This window comes from Gymnoscopelus braueri (genome assembly GCF_963280865.1).
Source record: "Gymnoscopelus braueri genome assembly, chromosome: 7".
NCBI classification, from domain to species: domain Eukaryota; kingdom Metazoa; phylum Chordata; class Actinopteri; order Myctophiformes; family Myctophidae; genus Gymnoscopelus; species Gymnoscopelus braueri.
In genome coordinates, this window is record NC_137608.1 from 2,472,432 (window position 1) to 2,495,859 (window position 23,428).

The window sequence follows — 23,428 nt, forward strand, 5'->3', positions numbered from 1 at the left end:
AAAAGTACTGAAAATTGGAAATACAGTAAAGTAAAAAATACCTCAAAATTGTACTCAAGTACAGTACTTAAGTAAATGGACTTAGTTACTTTACACCTCTGACTGTGGTTTACACTTCCCTCACTTAACTCACTTGTTCAAACATGAGCCAACGCAGCAATTCTTCCTCAGGAGAGTGTTTCAAGGAAAGTGAAACCAAGAGAGGAACGAGTGATGCAATGTCTGGAGTCCTGGACTGCAGCCAAGAGGGGGAGTGTATGGGGGTGGTGGGCGCGTCTGTGCACATAAATATGAGACAGCTCCTCCATTCATTCACTCACTCACCACACACCACAGTATCAACAGAGGAAACCAGCAGAACACTTGAAGAAGCTTCTCTCCATCATGTCCAGCATCATGAAATCAGCCGTCATCACCATTCTCTTCTGCCTGCTTGCTCTTCATGTAGAAGGTAATGTGGCTTTTAAACTAATATACATTGTTGCACGTCAAGTTACTTTGCATAAATACCAGCTACAGTTATGGTTAGATTGAATTGGAAATGATGGATTTAGCAATTCTGTCATCTATTTTTATAGTCACAATTCAGATTTTTACTGTGTAATCTTCACATCCTGCGTTGCTCTGTTCGTTTAATTCTGGGGAGAATGATTTGCTTTAATTTGGCTGCTGATGCATAATATCTAATTATGTTCATGCCACTATCAGACTAACAATGCCTTGTCCCTTCATTCAACAGGTCAACATGGAAATAAAAGTTACTGTAAATGTTTAGGTAAAGGAGTCGACCAGATGAACCCAAAACTCATCAAGACTTACCAGGTGTATGAAGCCAGTACCTTCTGTCCTCGCAGGGAGATTGTGTAAGTACAATGTTCTAAACAGTATATAAGTCATATGATCGATGCCGTTCATTTAAATCATTTTTCACACTGTTCTCTGTGATCTGTCACTAATATTATTTTATCCATCTGCAGTGTGGAAACAGCAAGCGGCAAGCAATGCGTGAATACAGAGTCAAGGATAGGAAACTTCATCTACATGAAACACCAAAACATGTAAGCTTAACATCAACATTAACCTTACTGAATTGCACTAAAACAATATAAACCAATATGGAAATCAATATGTATTCCAGATTAAGATGAAACAATATTCTAAGACTTTTTCTGTTTTCTTTCAGGAATGAAAATAAACTTGTGGTGAAAACAACACCATCTTCCATCACCTCTACACTGACCTCAACATCCTCTGTCCCTATGACCACATCATCTGTCCACATGACCACATCATCTGTCCACATAACCTCATCATCTGTCCCTATGACCTCATCATCTGTCCCTATGACCTCATCATCTGTACCTATGACCTCATCCTCTGTACCTCTGTCCTCATCATCTGTACCTATGTCCTCATCCTCTGTCCCTATGACCTCATCATCTGTACCTATGACCTCATCATCTGTCCCTATGTCCTCATCATCTGTCCACATGAGCTCATCCTCTGTCCACATGACCTCATCATCTGTACCTATGACCTCATCATCTGTACACATGGCCTCATCATCGGTCCACATGTCATCATCACCTGTACACAGGACATCATCCTCTGTCCCTATGACCTCATCATCTGTCCCTATGACATCATCATCTGTCCACATGACTTCAAGACCGGACCACATGACCTCAACACCGGACAACATGCCGTCGACCACCCTGTGAGTTCTGCTGTGATGAAGATGATGAACAATATGGCAAAACATCGACCATAAACATTGTGATGAAGATGACCAACACTGTGACACTGTGACTGCTGGGAAAGTCTTTACTTGAGTAAAGCTTCAGACTTTCTTTAATGTCAATGTAAATTATTCTGATGACCACATATATTATTTATGTCATTACAAAACTACCTCTCATTAACCTGTAAATATATGTAGATAAGTTGTGCCTGTGCTATTTGTACTATGTCATTTTTATATTATTTTTTATAATAGGCTAATATGATACTTTTTTTGATTATATACTTTTGCTAATTGTTGAACAATAAACTAAACTATGGACTATTAGCACTCCTACTTTTCTTTATGTCCTGGGAATGTGTAGATTATCTACACCAGACATGTTAAAAGTCCGGCCTGGAGACCAATCACGGCAGGAGGGCAGGTTTCATATCGCCAGTATAGTCGTGTGTAATTCAGTGGTGGAAAAAGTACTAACATTTTAACAAGTAAAAGTATCAATATTTAATTAGGAATATTTGTTTTAATTCCCTGGCACAAAATCTTGGCAGATGAGGGTACGTAGCCAAATTAAAATTAATTCGGGGGTTAAAAAGGTTGGCTGAGAACCACTGTTGTAGTTGACAGTGGATTCACACCCAGTAGCAGTTTGATCTGATTTTTATCTCTGGGACCCCTCACTGTAAACTACTCAGTGTTAATTGAACTCTGAGGGTACAATTGGAACCAAATGGACCCGTAAGAGTCTATTTGGTTCTATTTACACTCTCAAGAGTTACAGACCCGTAACTCCTCAAGGATGCCTGGGGGTCCCCGGACCACACTTTGAGAACCACAGAAGAGAGGAGCAGAGTGCAAATCTCCACCAGAACACACACCCCTCCCTCCCTCCATTAGTGTGTGTGTGTGTGTGTGTGTGTGTGTGTGTGTGTGTGTGTGTGTGTGTGTGTGTGTGTGTGTGTGTGTGTGTGTGTGTGTGTGTGTGTGTGTGTGTCAGAGCATGTGAGTGGAGCGGAGCGAGATGATTTCTAACGTAGCGGGGAGGGGGTTTATAACAAGGGAACCAGGAGACCTGGTACTGCCAGACCCCTAGTGGTTGAAATCTGAATGGCCGGACTTCGCATGACGTGTGTGCAGAGGAAAAGAGGGACCGACCGACCGACCGACCGACAAAGCCTCATGTAGGCCGACCCCTTTGGTCTGGCAACAAAAAGGTTGGAGCGCTACTCGGAGCGAGGACCGCCTGCCGCTCCTAGCCGCTCCGGCGGGGGCCGCCCACGCATGTTTGAGCATGCCTGGTCGCATGGACTCAGACACACAGACATCCAGAAGACATCCCGCTCTGCTCCGCTCACATGCTCTGGTGTGTATTGCTGGCCAGGCCAGGAATCGTACCTGGGACAACTGGGGACTGAGGTTCCCCAGGCAGGCTCTCTCACCATTCATATACTTGATTATGTGAAAATAAAGATGAAGGTATTTTTATTTTATTTTCATGTTAAATCAATCTGCCCTCCACTGGCTCAAATCAAATGTAAAAGCCTCACTATGTAACTTTTTTGTAATGAATACTTTGTCCAATCTGTATGGTAGAGTACTTTAATACAATATAACTTATACAATTCAGGTGGTTGTATTTGGTCTCCCTGCTCTTCTATTGAGACATTTAGATCGGGTCAAAGGTCATGTCTCACCTAGACACGGGATCTGAAACGAATTTTGACCTGATGGTCAAGATTCAATTTATTCTCAATGTGATATCAGTCCAGCTATAGCTAACTCCCACATGTAACATCAGTAAAAACATTTCAGCACTTTCAACCTTGCATCCATATTTTGGGCATGTCATATTGTCACAAATGTTTTCAAAAATAGTGAAATTACTGATCTGCAGATAGGCTATCTTCACTATTCGTTGTCATCAGGGAAGTATAGGGCTTAAGTGCAGGAGAGGGACGTTACCTCTGTCCATTCATTTGGGTCCAGTAATTCACAGGTCTATCATTTCCTCCTCCACTGTCTTGTCATTGGTTTCAACATATCTCTCGTGCAGTCCCAGTGTTGAGCTGAACTGGAAGTCTGCCCCCACAGCGGCTGACATCATGGCCTGCAGGTTCCTCTCCTCCAGGTCTCCAAAGCAGTAGCCGTTAGCTTTGTCCACGGTCCGTAACACCCGCGTCATGCTCTCCTTATCCTCCACATTGAGAGGGACAAAAGACACAAGGCTGTAATCTTGTACGATCTCCACCAACTTCTCGTTTAGACGGTGGAACTTCTTAAAGAAGGGGTCTGCAGCCAGGTGGTCCAGAAGATAGGTCAGGTCCATAACCTCTGTGTAGAAGTCCAGGTTGAAGGCCAGTTTGCCGTACTGCTCAATCAGGTCCATCTTGGAGAGAACGTTGACATGGGGCAGCTCCACATGCAGCATGGTGGACAGAGAGGTGCACAGCACTGAGATGAACTTGGCCGGGTCAGCGCAGTAATGAGAATCCACCAGGTGGACCGCAGCCAACCTGAAGTTCCACTTGGCCAGTTGGGAGAAGATGTTCTTCACCGAGTTCTGGTGGGTGTAGAGCTCCACCTGCCCGGGACAGTCAAACAGGACGTAACAGTCTTTATGCTGATTCAGCTTCTTCTCCAACCAGTCCAGGTTTGCCTCCAGATACTCCATACAGTAGAGCAGTCCACCGTTGGGCCCCAGCTTCAAGCCCTCCATCACATCGTCCAGGGTGATCAGATCTGAGATGTCCACACCACAGGGATAGGGAAGCCTGTCGTTGGCAGGGTCCATGTTCACCACAACCACCTTACGTCCCAGGTAACCCAACACCTGCTGCATCCCCTGGCAGTAGGTGGTCTTACCTGACCCCGGGGGGCCAATAACCACCTGGCCAAAGTGTAATGTCTGGGTTGTTGAGGGCTGATTGGACATGATTGGGAGACTTTCACACAAGACAATGGGTTGGAAGTATGGACGTACAGGTAGTAAGATGCTCAGTTAGTGCACTAGTATTCAAATAAGGACAGAGGTAATCATGACATCACACATAGCAAAATCCTAAGCGTTAATTTAATTGAGTGTAAAGAATTATCTATGGGTAAGATTTTTCTTAATGTGTCGAGTCAGGATACTGTTAGCGATGCTCAGGTGGGTTTGTGACACCAAGGATTGAAGTACAGTGTAGGCTGCTGCTTTGTGGGTGATGCAATTATGCCCTAACAATTGTTCTTCGACTGACTCTATTTAGGTTTTAAAATGTTCTTTTATATGATACCTACCATGATGATGTCCATATTTGGGCGCTGCAGTGGAGGACATCAATATTTGCATCATAGGACTTCACACTGTATGCCATATGACGTCAGAGATGACCATACAGATATTCATATTTGGGCATGGCAGTTTAGTAGAGGAACATGGCTTAGTTAGACATGTATGAGAAAAAATATAATGGGATTTTCAAACTGATGTGGTTTAAATAAAAATGTACACCCGGCTCTTAACGCAACATGTTGCCATGTATTCACACTTCTGTTCACTATGTCACCTGATGCCTGAAAGTATCTCCCCCCACCCTCAGTGCACCCAAAGCCGGATGCTAGTTGTGGTATATGGCTATTTCAATTCTGTGGCTATGAACTGCACTTACAAAATTACCAAGAAAATTGTAAACTAGAAAATGTGCTCCTCGGAGCACAAGTCTCCGCCAGCAGACTATAGCAATTATATTATCATAGCAATAACTAATGACTGCGAGAGCAGCTTCATTAACTTCTAATTCTTGTGATCTGTACCGTTTCTTCTTACTCGTGTTATGTGCTTGTTGATGTTGTCTTTCATTATTTGAATACTTTGACCAGTTCCTTTTTTTCCTTTCGATGTTCTCTTCAGACTCTTCTACTTTTTTTTCCAGAGATTGTAGCAATCTTTGCTGTGTCATATTGTCAGCATTCATGGCTAGTCTTCGTCTTTTGTCATTTAGCGATTCTTTGTCTCTGATTAATTTCATTCTTTCTTTATAATTCAATGCTCTGTTTACATTGAAGCAATCTATCATATGGGAGTCGTCGTAATTGACTGGTTTGTTCAAATACTTGTCTGTCTTCTTCATCTTCATTGTCTTGAACAGTTTCAGCAGTTGATTGGTGTGTTTGATCTATGTCAATTTTCTCTAGTGCTACATAATGTATTTGATCAAGGTGGCCAATTGTTATAGTATTAAGACTTCGGCCTTGTTGTGGGATCAATTCAACTCTAGTCCTCTTCTGTGTTACTGTTGTAGATGAGTATGCTTTCTTAGCTTTGGCCTTCTGCGCCTTTGTTTGACCAATGTTACACACATACGCACGAGGGACACACACGCACGGACGGGTGATTTGGACTAGAAGATACTGTTCCAATCAAGACTGATTGATCCTGTCTTACCTCGCTTCAAAAACGTAAACGGATTTTTGAAGTGACACACCTATTTATAGAATTGTATTTCGTCATGCATCCCTCTAGCCAATCAAAGGCATTGGTGTCAACATATTAACACGTATTAAGACTTCGGCCTTGTTGTGGGATCAATTCAACTCTAGTCCTCTTCTGTGTTACTGTTGTAGATGAGTATGCTTTCTTAGCTTTGGCCTTCTGCACCTTTGCTTGACCAATGTTAGGTGTTCTCAGAGGGACACACACACGCACGGACGGGTGATTTGGACTAGAAGATACTGTTCCAATCAAGACTGATTGATCCTGTCTTACCTCGCTTCAAAAACGTAAACGGCTTTTTGAAGTGACACACCTATTTATAGGATTGTATTTCGTCATGCGTCCCTCTAGCCAATCAGAGACATTGATGTCAACATATTGACACGTATTAAGACTTCGGCTTTGTTGTGGGATCATTTCAACTCTAGTCCTCTTCTGTGTTACAATTGTAGATGAGTATGCTTTCTTAGCTTTGGCCTTCTGCGCCTTTGCTTGACCAATGTTAGGTGTTCTCAGAGGGAAACACACACGCACAGACGGGTGATTTGGACTTACTGAAGGTACTGTTCCAATCAAGTCTGATTGATCCTGTTTTACCTCACTTCAAAAAGTAATTGCTTTTTGAAGTGACACACCTATTTATAGAATTTTATTTCGTCACGCGTCCCTCTAGCCAATCAGAGGCATTGGTGTCAACAAATTGACACGTGTCACGTGGAGCTTGCCCAATGTTAGCTTGGCTAACAATGTTTGCTCACACACGGCGGGACGAAGCGAAAACATATTCTCCACCTTCGGCGGAGACAATAAAAATGAATAAATTAAGAAACACAGCTCAAACGTCAGGTTTGTTGCTGAATTCATAAGGATTTCGCAGGTCTCTTAAAAGTGGTGACTTGTTCAGCAATGTCAAATGACCCAGGTTTGCTTATTTCACAGTAAAAGCGTTCTGAGCTAAACATGCTTTGAAGACTTATTGCTGCTCTGGTGTTGTGGTGGCAGGCAGCTCACCACAACTAGCAGCGACACACATTCTATAAGGTCACTTCCTAGTTGCATTGTATTTCATGATCAGAACAACCTGGGGATGTAGCTGACTTGAACTGCTGGTCATCATGATCGGAGACGGTTTTAAAATGATGCCAGTTGTTGTTTTTCTCATTTTGCTTGATGATACATGTCACGCCACTGAAGGTAGGACATCTGTAAAGTCTGTCTTCTAGCAAGTTGCATATTAAACGTTACAGGCCTTTGCTACTGTATATCAGCTTCCTCATGCAGAACATGATGTGGTAATTGATCTATAACAGTCTTTCTACAGACAATAGTTAGTTGATAGGGAGTTAAGTTGCAGGCTTCCCTCGTGTTACTCAGGTGAAATGTTGGTTTCAAAAGGTAGACTGATTTCTATACCTAACAGATAAATTGTTGCATATTTGTTGGAAGTCTGATGTCATATGTCACATTTGTTAATATCATTGTACTGCATGTGAGCAAAAAAATAATAACATGTTATGTGATGCTATTTGCAATACAGAAATGTCTTACTCACTCAATACATTTCCTCATGCAGTGTCTCTTGTGAAAGGTGAAGAACCAGATGTCACTCCAATATGTGCCAATCAGACATTTATTGACATCGTAATAATATTATGTAACATCAAAACAACAAGGAATGGTGGAGACTGTCGTCTGTCATATCACTATGAGAATGGCACTGAGAGTTCTTGTGACTCCAGGATCACACTGTTAAAACAGAATGAGACAATGTTTCTGCACCTCAACAAACTAACACCAGCAGATAGTGGGATCTATAACTGTGATTGTTGGTTCACTGACGGAATGGCTTCAGTCCAACTCAACGTTACTGTGAACAGTAAGTCATTTTTTGTTTTGTATACTATTTTCCTGACCATAGTGTGTGCCGTGGGGGGTCATTTCATTAACAGACTTTTTTTTTCCTCTATGTGGCAAGATAATATGACAGATCTCATATTTATCCCAGAGCACTAGCATCAAATAAGGGTGAAAGGTTTTGATCATTCTGGTTCTGGATTGCCCATGAATGATAATGATGAATGATTTATAGCTCTTTAAATCAAAAATATTGGTGCTGCTCCATTGTCATATTTGTTTAACTGTATCCACTGTGTACTGTAGACCTGTGGTTCTCATACATTTTCATGTCAAGGACCCCCAAATTGATACATACTATATACCACAGACCTCCATTTGAAAATATTGTGTGTGTGTGTGGTGTGTGCAGAGCCGTCTGGGAGAAATGCGGGGCCCTGTGCGAAGTCGCATGCGCGCCCCCACGCGCGAGGATGGGGAGGATTTTTTGGCGGTTTTGGGCGGATATTTCCGAGTTTTTGGTGGTTATTTGCGGTTATTTGTTTTTATAATTCTTACTAAACGTGATTCTGTTCACTAATTATTATTATTTTATTTTTTTTGCGGGGCTCCCCCAAGTGTGGGGCCCTGTGCGGCCGCACCGTTTGCACTACCCTTCCTGCGGCCCTGTGTGTGTGTGTGTGTGTGTGTGTGTGTGTGTGTGTGTGTGTGTGTGTGTGTGTGTGTGTGTGTGTGTGTGTGTGTGCGCGCGCGTTTGTGTGTGTGCATGTGCGTATGTGTGCGTATGTGTGCATGCATGTGAGTGTGCATGTGTACACGTATGGGGGGTTGTTTATTACACAAGTCACAGGGACACCTTGGCCTGACGATAAAGATGTACATACAGTACTGCATGTTTGCCATTCACAGTACCAGAGGTACCAGAGCATACAGTGGACAATACTTCCCCACCGTATACGCTGTACATTCTTACAGCAATGATAAGCATCACTGTCATCAGCATTGGAATTGCAGTTACCGTGTGTATCATGGGAAGAAAAATAATCCTTTGGTGTGAGTATTCTAACAAATCTTTTTTTACTATTCTCTAAGCTAGTTTCCAAAAAGTCACATTGAAAAACAATCATTTTGTTGACCAACTGTCCTTTCACTTTTAATTCATTTTACATTAATATTTTGTCAGAGTGGGGGTTCTGATCATTTTGATAATACCAATAGCAATTATTATCTTTTTGTATTGTTAGTGTCTTAATGAAGCTTAAGGCCACTTCACACAATTAACAGGAGCATATAAGGGTGGTTTCACACTGGATCCGTTTTCATTGAAAACGTTTCCCAGTTCGAATGCTGGCCTGCATTCACATTGGGCATAGATCCTATCGCATCAGAGAACACATGCATATACACCCCCGATCCTACAGGTGGCGGCATGCACATAGTGTTTCCCCTGTGGACACAGACGTCATCAACTATGCGACAATGTTTGTGCTGGTCTCGCACAAATATGCGTTTAAATATGTTGAAAGCAAGGGGGCGGAGTTGCGGCTGGTGAGAGAGTCTGAGCGCACTGAGGGCAATAAGCGCACAGAAGTCAGAAGGCTGTGTTGTTGATGGACAACGGATGCACGCTTATGAGAAACGACATAAATAAAACCTGGTGAAACACTTGTGTGCATTAGCGCAAGATGAGGATAAAGGAAACATTCAGTCTAAATGTCCAGTTTGCTAACCGTCACAACTACTACTAGGCTACTTTTGTATTTGAAACTTTAAATTGCTCTAAATATGATAAACTTTCACGACAGCTTCAGTACAAAAATATATCATTTATGAAAAGGCAACTATAGTAGCAGCCTATACAGTGAAGTCGGACTGAATGACAGAAACCTTGTATTGTGAATTGTACTTCCATGTACTGTTTCTCATGTCTTACTAAATAAAGTACATCGATCAATCAATCAAACGTCTTTTCTTTTTTGGGCGGTGAAACCGCCCCTATAAGTGAGATTTGGAAAAATGTACATTTTCCTGCGCTGAGATCTGGGCCCAGGAAATTTGTAGAATTATCCTGCGCTGTGATTGGCCAATCACAGTCTATACAGGACTGTGATTGGCCAGTGTCACATGACACATGTGCATAGCCCTATATAAGCAACCATAACTCGAAAAAAACCAAAACTTTGTTTTTTTCGAGTTATGGTTTCGTCCATCATAAAGAGTGTTTCAATAAATGTATTTATCTTTTGTACATGATTGGTTGACTCCATTCAGTATTGTGATTAGCTAGCAAGACACCGCCCACTTCACACAGGGTGTGATTTTTTACTCTCTTGGTGTGGGGATTATCTGGCACATGTATGTATCTGTTATGAAAGAGAAATTGCATCATGAGTGAAACGGCTATAGTCCTTGGGAAACTATAAACCTACGTAGGCCTACATCTAAATGAGTTACCATATTTACTTACAAATTTCAAATTACAAAGCCTTATAAGCTATATATTTCTGGGATGCATAGTAGCTGAAACTCCACAAGATACCCACAAGATATACTATATGCGCTGCTCGCGCACCTGAAATGCGCGATGGAGACCCGCCAATGTTTCATGACTGATAGACATGAAAGAAGGCCCTTCACAGCTAATAGAGAATTTTTAATTTTAAGAATCGGTTCAGAATTGAATGAGTAAAATTGTTAGAAAGGCTCCCATAATATAAGTTGATTATTATTTCAATTGTTATGTTCCACCTTAAGAGTAATATGCACCAGCCCACCTTAACACACTCTAATGTGTGAGGGGGCCGTGATTTTGCCATAAATTCTTTCATTTTTTTTAAATATATATTTTTAATGTTTATTTTATTTGAAAGTGGAGTATCCCTTTAAGTGCGCAATGCATTCTGGGGCGTTTTCATTCATTCAGTAGCACCGGCTAGAAGAGCAGTGTTTTCGTTGGCTGTTTTTGTCGAGTTTATATACCGGCACCTATTCCAAATAGCGGTCCACTTCCGTCTAATGGTAAGCTTGCTTTCACATTGCAGCGTACCGTACCCGAAAACGCATGATCCGGATCCGAAACTGCCTCCGGAGGTGGTTTCGGGAACGGAACGGTTACCCGTTTGGCGAGTCGATTCGCTACATTCACACTAGCCAAGCGGTCTGGAGCGCGCACCCGGGACCTGAGTGTGAAAGCGCCCTAAAACTCCATACAACCTGCAGAGGAAACATGTAACAGTTCAACAATATTGTTGAAACAAAACAAAACAAAACAAAACAAAACAAAACAAAACAACCTCCCACATGAGTTACTGACTGGTTCAATGGCTTGCCAGTGAGAACTGCCTCAGAAGTGTGCTGCCTCCCAGGTCTGTCCTTCTGTGCCTGGTGTTTCCCAGCTAATTGCTTGTATTGGTGTTTTGTCAGAGTGTGTATTATGCATTATCTCAACTGGATGATCCGTATGACCTCTACTGTGGATGTTAAAGTTGTACAATGCAGAATCCCAAATAACGATTTTTAGCAACCTCTGCTGGTCACTACCGTCACTGCATACAATTTCCGTAATCCTCGATTACCCAGAATTCCATTCGTTTTCACCGGAAGCCGGAAGCGTTTCAAAAAGCGATCTTTTAATTGTTTTATACTATCTACGGATCGTTTCACTTAGCCAGTGGAGCATTAGTTACCATGAGCTGTGCTTTCTTTTTCTGTTCTTTTTCGATCTTCCAATCCTACATTCTCTTAACATCAGCGTGAGGTTCCTTTTTTCTATTACCGCGGTAGTTCCTGGCCAAACAGGAAACCGTTGCGGTAGTTCCTGGGGACGTCGGCCACGACGTCATGACGTTGGCCAGGAACGTCATTTTCCCGGGAAAGTCCCCCCCTTCACCGTTCAATAGAAAATATATAAATAAAAGGCTTCCGGGGGTGAAATTCATGGAGTGGGTGTGGGTGAAATTCATGGAGTGGGTGTTGTGAAACTTTTGCCACTGACAAAAGATATACAATTTAACTTTAGTTTTGTTGAAAACGTTACCTAGTATTACTTTAAGGCATCCTCTGATGTTGTGTGATGTGTACATTGGTTGGAATGTACACAATAATCACCCTGATTGTCAAACCCTTGTCAGACCCTTGTCATTCTCTGTTGCCTTGCTCAGCAATACATGTATTTTATTTTTTTTCACCTGAAGATGGAATGTATTTTTATACAGTCTGCATCAACACAGGCAGAACTTTGTTTCTGTATTTTTGTTGCTTTATAGTAAAAGGAAATTGGTGGGGCGTCACAGTTGTCTGTCACTGTAGGAAGGTCTCAGACTTTGACCATCTCTGACCTCATGAACATTTTCTTTTCTTTTTAGGAGCCTGTGGATGTTGAGCCTTACAGCACCTTCATACAGACAACATGCTTTATTCTCTCTACTGAAAACAGCTGCCATCAAGCCACTATTCAACAAAAAAAAAGGAAATCTAGACAAGTCACTAATGAACAATGTTAGGCCCATATAAATGTTCTCTTTTTGTCCTTTTTGTCTATTTAGAGTAACCAATTATTTGTACCCCTTTTTCTCCCCAAGTTAGTTATTATGCCAATTAATTCCTCCCCACACACATGACTGTGTCTTGTCACTACTGTTGTATCCTACTGGCTCACCTGCCAGTGAGGAGCCCCAGTCTGGATCACCAATTGGGAATTGATCACAAACACTGAGTAAATGCAACGAACAAATCAACGATTAGATGTGCCAGAATTTTCTTCAAATAGAATACATTATTTTTGGAGGCATGGAAGAACATTTAAAAGTCAACCTAAGCCAGAAATCATAGTGTAGTCATGGACTCAGACCTTAAAACTATATCACAGGTTAAAGGACGAGATTTGGAAACACTTGTCCACACATTCATTGTCAGTAGACTTGAGTACTTTAATGGTGTATTTACAGGTCGTCTCCCTAAAAGAAAACTATCAGACCACTGCAGTTCATTCAGAATGTTGCTGCTCGAGTCCTTACTAATACCAAGAAAGTTCCTAGATTATCATTTATTTCAAAATGTTACATTTGGCTTATAAAGCATTGAATGGTTTAGGGCCAAAATACATTTCTGACCTTGTACTACATCTTGAACCATCCAGCCCTCTCAGGTCATCTTGGATAGGTCTGTTTTATGTCCTCAGATTCAAAACTAAATGTAACCTCTCTGTTTGCAGATGTCCTTTCTATAATTTTATTTTTTTTACTGCACAGTATTATTCCAATTAGAACTAAGAGATAACAAGTGAATGTTTCCAGAGACTGTGTGCAGTGTACATCAAATTTGAAAATACATTACTTGATAGTTTCAAGTTTTTAGCGCATATTTTCACCCATTTTAGCACATTCGAGTTAAGACGTACACCAGACATACACGACACGTCTAAAGACTTCTAGTAGGGGGTACTAAGCACAAAAAATGGCCAAATCGTTACGCGGCGGATAAAAGCATGAAATTTGATACAGATGTCCCTTGGGTCATCCTAAAACATCCTAGAAGGGGTGCCCAAAAAAATCTCAAACAGGAAGTGAGTTATGGACAAAATTCAAAATGGCCACCTAAACTGTTGACCGTTGACTCAAAAGACACCAAAAGAATCTCCAAAAAGCATAAAATTTGGCACATATGTCCCTTGGGTCATCCTAAGACATCCTAGAAGGGGTGCCCAAAGGAATCTGAAACAGGAAGTGAGTTATGGACTAAATTGAAAATGGCCGCCTAGCTTGTCGATTGACTCAAAAGACAACTAAAGAATCTCATAAAAGCATACAATTTGGCACACATGTCCTTTTGGTCATCCTAAGACATCCTAGAAGGGGTGCCCAAAAACATCTTAAGCAGGAACTGAGTTATTGACAAAATTGAAAATGGCCGCCTACAGTGTTATCCATTGACTCAAAAGACAACTAAAGAATCTCATAAAAGCATACAATTTGGCATACATGTCCCTTGGGTCATCCCAAGACATCCCAGAAGGGGTGCCCAGAAAAATCTTAAACAGGAAGTGAGTCATTGACAAAATTGAAAATGACCGTCTACAGTGTTGTCGATTGACTCAAAAGACAACTAAAGAATCTCATAAAAGCATACAATTTGGCATACATGTCCCTTGGGTCATCCTAAGACATCCTAGAAGGGGTGCCCAAAGGAATCTGAAACAGGAAGTGAGTTATGGACTAAATTGAAAATGGCCGCCTAGCTTGTCGATTGACTCAAAAGACAACTAAAGAATCTCATAAAAGCATACAATTTGGCACACATGTCCTTTTGGTCATCCTAAGACATCCTAGAAGGGGTGCCCAAAGAAATCTTAAGCAGGAACTGAGTTATTGACAAAATTGAAAATGGCCGCCTACAGTGTTATCCATTGACTCAAAAGACAACTAAAGAATCTCATAAAAGCATACAATTTGGCATACATGTCCCTTGGGTCATCCCAAGACATCCCAGAAGGGGTGCCCAGAAAAATCTTAAACAGGAAGTGAGTCATTGACAAAATTGAAAATGACCGTCTACAGTGTTGTCGATTGACTCAAAAGACAACTAAAGAATCTCATAAAAGCATACAATTTGGCATACATGTCCCTTGGGTCATCCTAAGACATCCTAGAAGGGGTGCCTGAAATTATCTGAAACAGGAAGTGAGTTATTGACTAAATTGAAAATGGCCGTGTACAGTGTTGACAGACGATGCAAAAGACACTCATAAAAATAATCTCATATAAAAGCATGAAATTTGGTACAAATGTCCCTTGGGTGATCTGAATGCATCCTAAGGGGTGCCAAAAAAAGTTTTAATAGTCTCTCAATGGAAAACACTCCTCCCACACGGGCTGCACTGCTACAATATTCAAATCGAGCAGCCAATCTGGCATTTGGTCCAGAAGCCTGAAAGCTATGCAATCTCTACCATCTCCTGACAAATATGGATGGATTAAAGTCGCTGATTCGTGGACACCTTTATGGACACTCTTGCCAGAGGCTGCTTAAGTTTGTAGAGAACTCAAGTGTGGCTGCAAAGCTGAGCCCTTCTGTTCGAGAAAGTGTAGATGCCGGGATGCTGGGTTACCTTGCAGAGCATTATGCCAATGTGCTGGTAATTGCGAAATGGCACACATGAATACATGTACTAGTTACTAAACACTAATCACAAAAAAACAGTAATGATCAAGAAGAAAATACATGAGAAGATAGAGTGTAAAACAAGCAAGAAGATGTAGAGTGCAAAATAAATAAGATGCAGAGAGTAGAATAAGAATATGCAGAGTAAGATAAGATGCAGAGTAAAATAAATAAGAATATGCAGAGAGTTAGATAAATAAAGAAGATTCAAAGAGTACAATAAAAAAATAATGCAGAAAGTAAAATGAATAAGTGATGTAGAAATGAAAACAGAAGGTAGACTACAAAATACGGCAGGTTATGCACTGCATAACCTGTCGTATTGAGTCTGCATAATATGCAGACTGCCATGGTCAACTGTTTAAACAGCCATTTAGAATTTCTTCAACATGGTCCCTTCCTAAAAAGTTTAATAAACAAGCAAATAAATAACCTCTTCTAGGATATATTAAGAAGCACTCAATGTACGTACCAAATTATACACTTTTATGACGTCCCTTTATGTTTTCTTTTGTGTCAACTGCTTTAGGCGGTCACTTCCTGTTTAAAACCTTTTTGGGCACCCCTTGTAGATGCGTTCAGATCACCCAAGGGACATTTGTACCACATTTCATGCTTTTATGAGATTCTTTAGGTATCTTGCATCATCTTTCAACACTGTAGGCGGCCATTTTCAATTTAGTCAATAACTCACTTCCTGTTTCAGATTATTTTGGGCACCCCTTCTAGGATGTGTTAGGATGACCCAAGGGACATATGTGCCAAATTGTATACTTTTTGGAGATTCTATAGGCTTTTTGAGTCAATCGCCAGCACTGTAGGCGGCCATTTTCAATTTAGTCAATAACTCACTTCCTGTTGAAGACTTTTTTGGGCACCCCTTCTAGGATGTCTTAGGATGACCCAAGGGACATGTGTGACACATTTTATACTTTTTGGAGATTCTTTAGTTGTCTTTTGAGTCAATCGACAACACTAGGCGGCCATTTTCAATTTGGTCAATAACTCACTTCCTGTTTCAGAATTTTTTGGGCACCCCTTCTAGGATGTCTTAGGATGACCCAAGGGACATGTGTGCCACATTTTATGCTTTTTGGAGATTCTTTTGGTGTCTTTTGAGTCAACGGTCAACAGTTTAGGTGGCCATTTTGGATTTTGTCCATAACTCACTTCCTGTTTAAGATTTTTTTGGGCACCCCTTCTAGGATGTTTTATGATGACCCAAGGGACATCTGTATCAAATTTCATGCTTTTATCCGCCGCGTAACGATTTTTCACTTAGTACCCCCTACTATTCCAAAGCCGAGATATATTGCTATATTTCAACAATTGCTACAAATTGCTACAAAACCTTTGTATTTCCAGTCATTATGGCATAAACAATAAGTTGAATGGTAAATTTAGGTCTGATAATGATGTAGGGGAGGGCTGCTTAGATTGTAACATTTTTCACCTTTCGGTCTTTTACTCGGCGATCGTTTTACCTACATATGTAATATTTTCAAGCAAAGAACCTACACATGTCTGCTATAAACCACTTAAAGTTTTTCAATTGATAAAACAGGTCGTGAGTTATTAAACCGAAAGTGGACGCTGTTCCGACGTTACATTTTAAGCGCTTATCAGACTAATTGTAACAGCCATAGTTACAAAAGTAACACTGCTAAAAAACGGCATTAAACAAATCGTTTTCAGCTTAAATCAATTATATTCATTTCAAGCAACTGTTTTACATTGTTTTCATACCAAGGATGTGATAAGATAATGTATCAAACGTAAGGAATTTATTAAATCTTACCGGGATAGCAGTTTGAGTAAATTTCATGGGAAAATCCATTGATTACACCTAAACAGATGGGTGTTACAATCGGGTCGCTCTGTGCTCCACTGCTTTGGCTTTGTTTACAGAACAGAGCTAATGTGGAGTAATAAAACGATGTAAACTGATGAAGAACAGATACATGCAGACAACCATGTGGATTTTAGCTCGACAACATTAAAGGAAATATTTGTAGACCAAAGATACTCAAGGTGATTTTTTTTACTAACTTTAAGATCAATCAGTTTTTCTGCGATAACTTTCTCTAGTCTGGATGAAAATACTTCCTACTTCCTGGGCACGTTCATTACAGCACTGGTCACATACTGATGTGATGACGTTATGAGAAAATTGACCAATCAAGAGAAAACATGCTTGTTGCAACCATGACGCGTTACAAACATGGCGGCTCTCCCCTACTGTACATGTTCACTTTACATCACTGTGCACTTAGTAATATGTAATGGTAAGTTATGGCTTTCTTAGGAATGTTTTAGACACTTAGTGAGTGCTTATACAGTGTTATAAGCAGATTATAATACATTATAAGTATGTTTATAATAATAATAGACATGGGCTTCTTATAAAGTGTCACTTATATTTCCATTACAATGTGACACAGTGTTTCCCATTGGCTTAATTTTAATGACACAATGTATTCAAACCAAACAATTTAAACACAAATCTAACCTAAACTTAAAGGCAGGGTAAGTGATGTTTCTTCGTTAAAATGAATAGCTCTACATTCTGATAGTAATCATTGCTATCGAGTGTTTTTTCAGTAACAGGGGTCTCCCACAGGGGTCTCCCTGTCTCTCCAGCTCTTTGGTAAACAGAAAACACATTTTCAGTTAATGATACCAATTTTATGAGCTCACAATGTGTTACGATGCAACATGCTTGTAGATCAGCAATTTTTTAAACAAATAATTGGTTAAATGTGTGTTTAGGGATAATAAATATTGAAAAATTAACAAGAGCTTTTGACTAAATAATAACTACATTGGATCCCCTGTTGAAGACCCCTGCTTTAAGCCCTATATAGTAAGACTAGCAGATCTACAAGGTCAGAGCGTGTCACGGCAGCGTATCTACTGTATGTTCCTCAGGTTCTACAGTATGTTCCCCGCTTACCTAAACCTAACCCTGATCCCAACCCTAAACCTTAACCTTAACCCTAACCCTAACCTTCTGTCTGTTCGAAAACCCGCCCACGATTTAGGGGTGGGGGGGGGGTACGTGAAACCGCTTATTTTTCCTATTAACTGATCTACAAGCTATATGAAAATAGAAGGACCCACGCGTTGTGTGCTTGTCATATCTGCTATTTTTGCTATTTAAAAAAAAATAAGTGAAAGTTACAGTGGTTGAAAGTGTGTGTGTGTGTGTGTGTGTGTGTGTGTGTGTGTGTGTGTGTGTGTGTGTGTGTGTGTGTGTCATTTTATACAATGTATAAAATGTCATGACTATTAGTCTATATTATAGAGTAGACTATAGTATTAAACCCACTAGATGTGGGTTTAGGCTAGCCTACTTTGTATCTGCTTGATTGGATGGTCAAGCTGTGACCAGTACCATGGACCGTATCAGCTGTGTGAGAGAGGCTGTGTTTGCAATTATAAATGACATAGTCTGTTAATGAATGCATTTATGGTGAAATGTAATGCTGAAATGAAATGTGATGAGTACAGGGAATGGAAATAACGTTAGGCGAGACTTTTTTTAAGGTCAAGGATTTAAGTACCAGTGCCCCAGTGAAGCCAGTCCCATTAAGCCAGTGCCAGAATATTTGTTGACTAGTGGTTCTCAAACTGTGGGTCGGGACCAACATGACAGTGAAGTGACAATGTAAGGACTTTTAAGACCTTAAATTCTCTTAAAAACTTTTAAGACATTTTTTATAGGCCTACCTAAAAAAAGAAAAAAGAAAGAAAAAGACCATTGCTGCACCAAAAGTAATCAACAAACTATAGTACTAGGCCTATACAAACTGGTCAAACATTGGCCATATTGTCAAATAATATAAGAAAGATTGAGGCAAACAATGTGAAAATAGCTTGTAGATCTGCTAGTTTCACTCTGTTTTATCTGTGGAACCGAGTCAAACAAGATTCAATGCCTCAACTCCTACAATTCCAAGTGTTTGTCAGGGTGGGGGGTCCCCAGTTCAAATATGATTATTTTGGGGGGTCGCGGCCTGAAAGGTTTACTCAAGTAAAATGACAACTTCCTCAAAATTATACTCAAGTACAGTATTTGAGTGAATTTTACTTATTTACTTTCCTCACTGAATATTAACTAAAATTATTATGTTCCTAATAATTTATCTGGCAAGATATGCTGTAATGACCAAATGAATAAACCCAGTAGCACCCCACCACCCTGCCAATTAAAGGGTATTTTTATACCATAGCCACTGGCATGGACATAAAACACATTGCTAAGAAGCACCACCACCAAGTATCATGTGGATGTTATGTTCAATTTTATTAATAGATTTGTATATGTAAAATTGTAATGGCTAAATGGATATTATTGCAATGTCTACCGGAATGAAAGAGCCTTTTAAGGGCATCTCCTACTTTTGCTTTCTGCAGAGCATGCAGTAAACACTTCATATAAAGCAGGCTGAGATGGACCGACCCAGAGCTCATTGCAGAGGAGTTCAGAGTTCCATTTGGTGGTGAGTGAGACTTCATCCGTCCTTCATAATCCTATTAATTGTTAGCTATTCATACTTAGTCATATCAATGTTTTAAAGATGTTAGATATTCATCGTCATATAAATGTTATACAGATGTTAGCTATTCATAGTCATATAAATGTATTAGACATGTTAGCTATTCATTTTGATCATGACTCCGTGCATGGTGCCACATAGCTATATGATCGAGCTTACACACATATAGGAATGAGTGGACAGAATAATTTATTTTATATTTTACACTGATGACTGATTGTGTATTGTTTTATTTATAGTGATATGGGTTAGGCCAGATTGGAATGTGCTTTTGTTCATTCATTTCTATTTAGACATTTCAATAATGTTGTGATCATGTAAACAATAATTCACATTGTATGTGTTTTTACCAGATACTTCTTAATAAAGTATTTACTATAGTTATTATTTTAAAGTAACAAGATGTTTTACTTGAGTACAATTTGGTTAGTCTACCCAACTCTGAATGTAACCTTAATTCATACAATGGAATTAAAGTGTATGAGAAAAAACATCTGGTATTGCTTCAGTACAAATACCAAAAAACGAGAGACATGGCTGTAATGGGGAAAAAATGAATAAAAAAAATAATAACTTGGGGAAAATGGATCTTTTTAGATGTGGAACAAAAAATAATCTCTCTTACGAAGTGGTGTGTGGCAAGAATGAAAGAATGAAAGGATGGCAAGGATTCATATAATCTAATTGAATTCATGATTATAAATAGTAGTGTATTAAATCATTCAACTCATGTTAATGTCCTCAAAATTATGTGTTTTTTCCCCACACTTAGGGGTTGCACAAAAAGTTTCACTGCTACTGGTAGAGGGGAAAAGTGAGTATTCATAGTTTTTTTAAAGCGATAAGAATAGTCCTACATAGTCCTACAGTTATCTGCTCAGATCTCAAGTCAGCAAAGGCATCACACCATCTATTTGTCCGTCTACAGAAAGCCGCCACCATGAGTACGGACGCAGAGATGGAGCAGTATGGCAAGGCCGCCATTTACCTCCGTAAGCCAGAGAAGGAGAGAATGGAGGCTCAAAATTTGCCCTTTGATGCCAAAACTGCAGCATATGTGGCCGATGTTAAGGAGCTGTACCTCAAGTGTAAAATTGTAAAGAAGGACGGTGACAAAGTCACCGTGGAATTGCTCGACACGAAGGAGGTATGTAGAGGTGTATCTAAAATCAAATAGTGGCTCAGTAAAAATCACATTACATTCTGAAGTTGTGCTTCTTTTTTTTGGAAAGAGTTGCAAAGGAGGTTGATGTCACCCCTATGAACCCTCCCAAGTACGACAAGTGAAGACATGGCCATGATGACCCACCTCACTGAAGCCACCATCCTGTATAACCTCAAAGAGCGTTATGCAGCATGGATGATCTGTGTAAGGTTTTCTACATGCTGAGAACAGTACAGCATTGCACCTGTCGATAGCAGAGAAACACAGACTACAAGTTATATTTCACATCAAGTGAAAACCATAGAATAACAAATTCAACTTGCCACTTGCAACTCGTGACTGTAATCCCAGCTCTAGTGATCCGTTGTCCCAGATATGTGGCATGCTCAGTGCTATGTTGTAGTATGATGTTAATGTTCTCTCTCTTCTCCCCTTCAGACCTACTCTGGCTTGTTTTGTGCAACTGTGAACCCCTACAAGTGGCTCCCAGTGTACGACCAGGAGGTTGTAAATGCCTACAGAGGCAAGAAGCGTATTGAGGCTCCACCCCACATCTTCTCTGTCTCTGACAACGCCTATCAGTTCATGCTGATGGGTACGTACTAGTCAGGACAATGTCAACAATATATAACTATGATGGTTTTGTGCTGTATCCATGATAAAAAATTGCTTTACATTTTACAGATAAAGAGAACCAGTCTGTCCTGATCACGTAAGTTTCCCAGTAGCCATTAAAAAAAAGAACATTGTACACTGTGACAGAGGTACTGTTACGTCTTCGATATATATTAAGGACTGTATCTCTTAGGCGCTTTGGGCTCTTATGACTGTCGCAGTATCGGCTGGGGCTGAGGCTCGAAGCGGCTCAGCGGGCTGTGAGATATTAGGTATGGTTTCTCTGGGGTTAATTCCTCCAGTACAACTCTATCTGAGTATAGCTCTCCTAGGTATGATCCTATCTCCAGTCTCCAGATGCTCTTCAGTACTCATCTAACAGCTGGTCTGCGCCCGCTCGCGCCTACCCGCTGTACTTAATAGGTGGGACATGGTGTCGTATGATCTTGGGGTGACGTCATACTGACGCTACGTCCTTAATCGGGACGATTGTCCCGTCGTCATCGTCGTCTTGGCAACATACACAAATTCACTAACTGCATTTCTCTGAATGTATGCATTTATAACCAGTGGAGAATCCAGTGCTGGAAAGACTGTGAACACCAAGCGTGTCATCCAGTACTTTGCAACAGCTAGTTCTGCAAGTGGAGAAAAAGCGGCCGATAGTGGTAAAATCAAGGTGTACAGGTTTTTTACTTTAACAAATGCATGTTTTTGACCATAAAGCATTTATATGCAATATAACAATTCAATTTGAAAGAATTCTGACCAAATGTTTAATTGGGCGATGTCTAAAACATTCTAGGGGTCACTGGAGGATCAGATTATTGCAGCCAATCCCTTGCTGGAGGCCTATGGTAATGCCAAGACCGTGAGGAACTCCTCTCGCTTTGTAAGTGTAAATAATGATATTTTATGAGAATACCTGCAATAATTCCACAATCTTAGAGTGATGCAACAAATTGTGATATATCAAACAGGGTAAATTCATCAGAATCCATTTCAACACAACGGGCAAACTGTCCAGTGCTGATATTGAGACATGTAAGTATGAAGTTCACAGATGATAAATTATATTTGCGTTAATTTGAGGATCATATTTTGAGTTATGAACAACCCATACAGATTATTATTATTATTATTATTATTATTATTATTATTATTATTATTATTACCCGTATTATTTTTATTATTATTATTATTATTATTATTATTACCCTTATTATTATTATTATTATTATTATTATTATTACCCTTATTATTATTATTATTATTATTATTATTATTATTATTATTAATTATGTACAACTCATATAGATCTGCTGGAGAAGTCCAGAGTGACCTTCCAGCTTCCTGCAGAGAGAGGTTACCACATCTTCTTCCAGATGATGACCAACCACAAACCTGCGATTATTGGTAAATGGAATAACTAATGATGCAGTGAGAACATAAATGAATGAATAAAAACACAATGTCACCCTTTTTTAATTCCTTTTAAGAAATGTGCCTGATCACCGCCAACCCCTACGACTTCCCGTTGATCAGCATGGGTCAGATCACTGTGGCCAGCAGTAATGACAAAGAAGAGCTGGACGCTACTGACGTGAGTGAACACTATTTTATTATACTCACTGTGCTACTGCAGTCAGTTGCTCTGCAAAATGTATTTTCTAAAGCAGTGCTTTTCAAAGTTTTCAGGTTGTGACCCCTCAACATAATCATATTTGAACTGGGGACCCCCCACCCTGACAAGCACTTGGAATTGTAGCAGTTGAGGCATTACATTTAGTTTGACTCGGTTCAACAGATAAATATAGTGAAAATAGCCGATCTACATGTTTAAAAAATTTTCGTCTCTTTCT

The 23,428-nt window shown here is 40.1% G+C and overlaps 3 protein-coding genes and 1 long non-coding RNA gene across 4 annotated transcripts; 3 read left to right on the forward strand and 1 right to left on the reverse strand.

Annotated features, from left to right (window-relative positions):
* Nucleotides 1-332: 332 nt before the first annotated feature.
* On the forward strand, nucleotides 333-2,062 carry LOC308088166 (uncharacterized protein). Its single transcript, XM_080432549.1, has 4 exons — nucleotides 333-451; nucleotides 740-863; nucleotides 978-1,058; nucleotides 1,184-2,062. Exons 1-4 carry the CDS (start codon nucleotides 385-387, stop codon nucleotides 1,719-1,721), a joined length of 810 nt encoding a protein of 269 aa, XP_080288675.1. The 5' UTR covers nucleotides 333-384; the 3' UTR covers nucleotides 1,722-2,062.
* Nucleotides 2,063-3,731: 1,669 nt separating this feature from the next.
* Nucleotides 3,732-4,673, reverse strand: LOC308088741 (GPN-loop GTPase 2-like; the record flags this gene model as incomplete). The annotated part of the gene is made up of 1 exon (XM_080433296.1): nucleotides 3,732-4,673. One exon carries the CDS (start codon nucleotides 4,671-4,673, stop codon nucleotides 3,732-3,734), a length of 942 nt encoding a protein of 313 aa, XP_080289422.1.
* Nucleotides 4,674-21,077: 16,404 nt separating this feature from the next.
* Nucleotides 21,078-22,485, forward strand: LOC308088280 (myosin heavy chain, fast skeletal muscle-like; the record flags this gene model as incomplete). The annotated part of the gene is made up of 5 exons (XM_080432681.1): nucleotides 21,078-21,155; nucleotides 21,390-21,546; nucleotides 21,636-21,663; nucleotides 22,137-22,245; nucleotides 22,372-22,485. 5 exons carry the CDS (start codon nucleotides 21,078-21,080, stop codon nucleotides 22,483-22,485), a joined length of 486 nt encoding a protein of 161 aa, XP_080288807.1.
* Nucleotides 22,486-22,546: 61 nt separating this feature from the next.
* On the forward strand, nucleotides 22,547-23,129 carry LOC308088386. Its single transcript, XR_013933439.1, has 3 exons — nucleotides 22,547-22,610; nucleotides 22,884-22,982; nucleotides 23,066-23,129. It is a non-coding gene; the product is annotated as an uncharacterized lncRNA (long non-coding RNA).
* Nucleotides 23,130-23,428: the final 299 nt, after the last annotated feature.

Bases quoted from the DNA above. Each gene is read 5' to 3' on its own strand.
- LOC308088166 (XM_080432549.1), top strand. From the start codon at position 385: ATGTCCAGCATCATGAAATCAGCCGTCATCACCATTCTCTTCTGCCTG. The intron at 864-977 runs GTAAGTACAATG...ATCCATCTGCAG, and splicing joins TGTCCTCGCAGGGAGATTGT to TGTGGAAACAGCAAGCGGCA. The intron at 1,059-1,183 runs GTAAGCTTAACA...GTTTTCTTTCAG, and splicing joins TACATGAAACACCAAAACAT to GAATGAAAATAAACTTGTGG.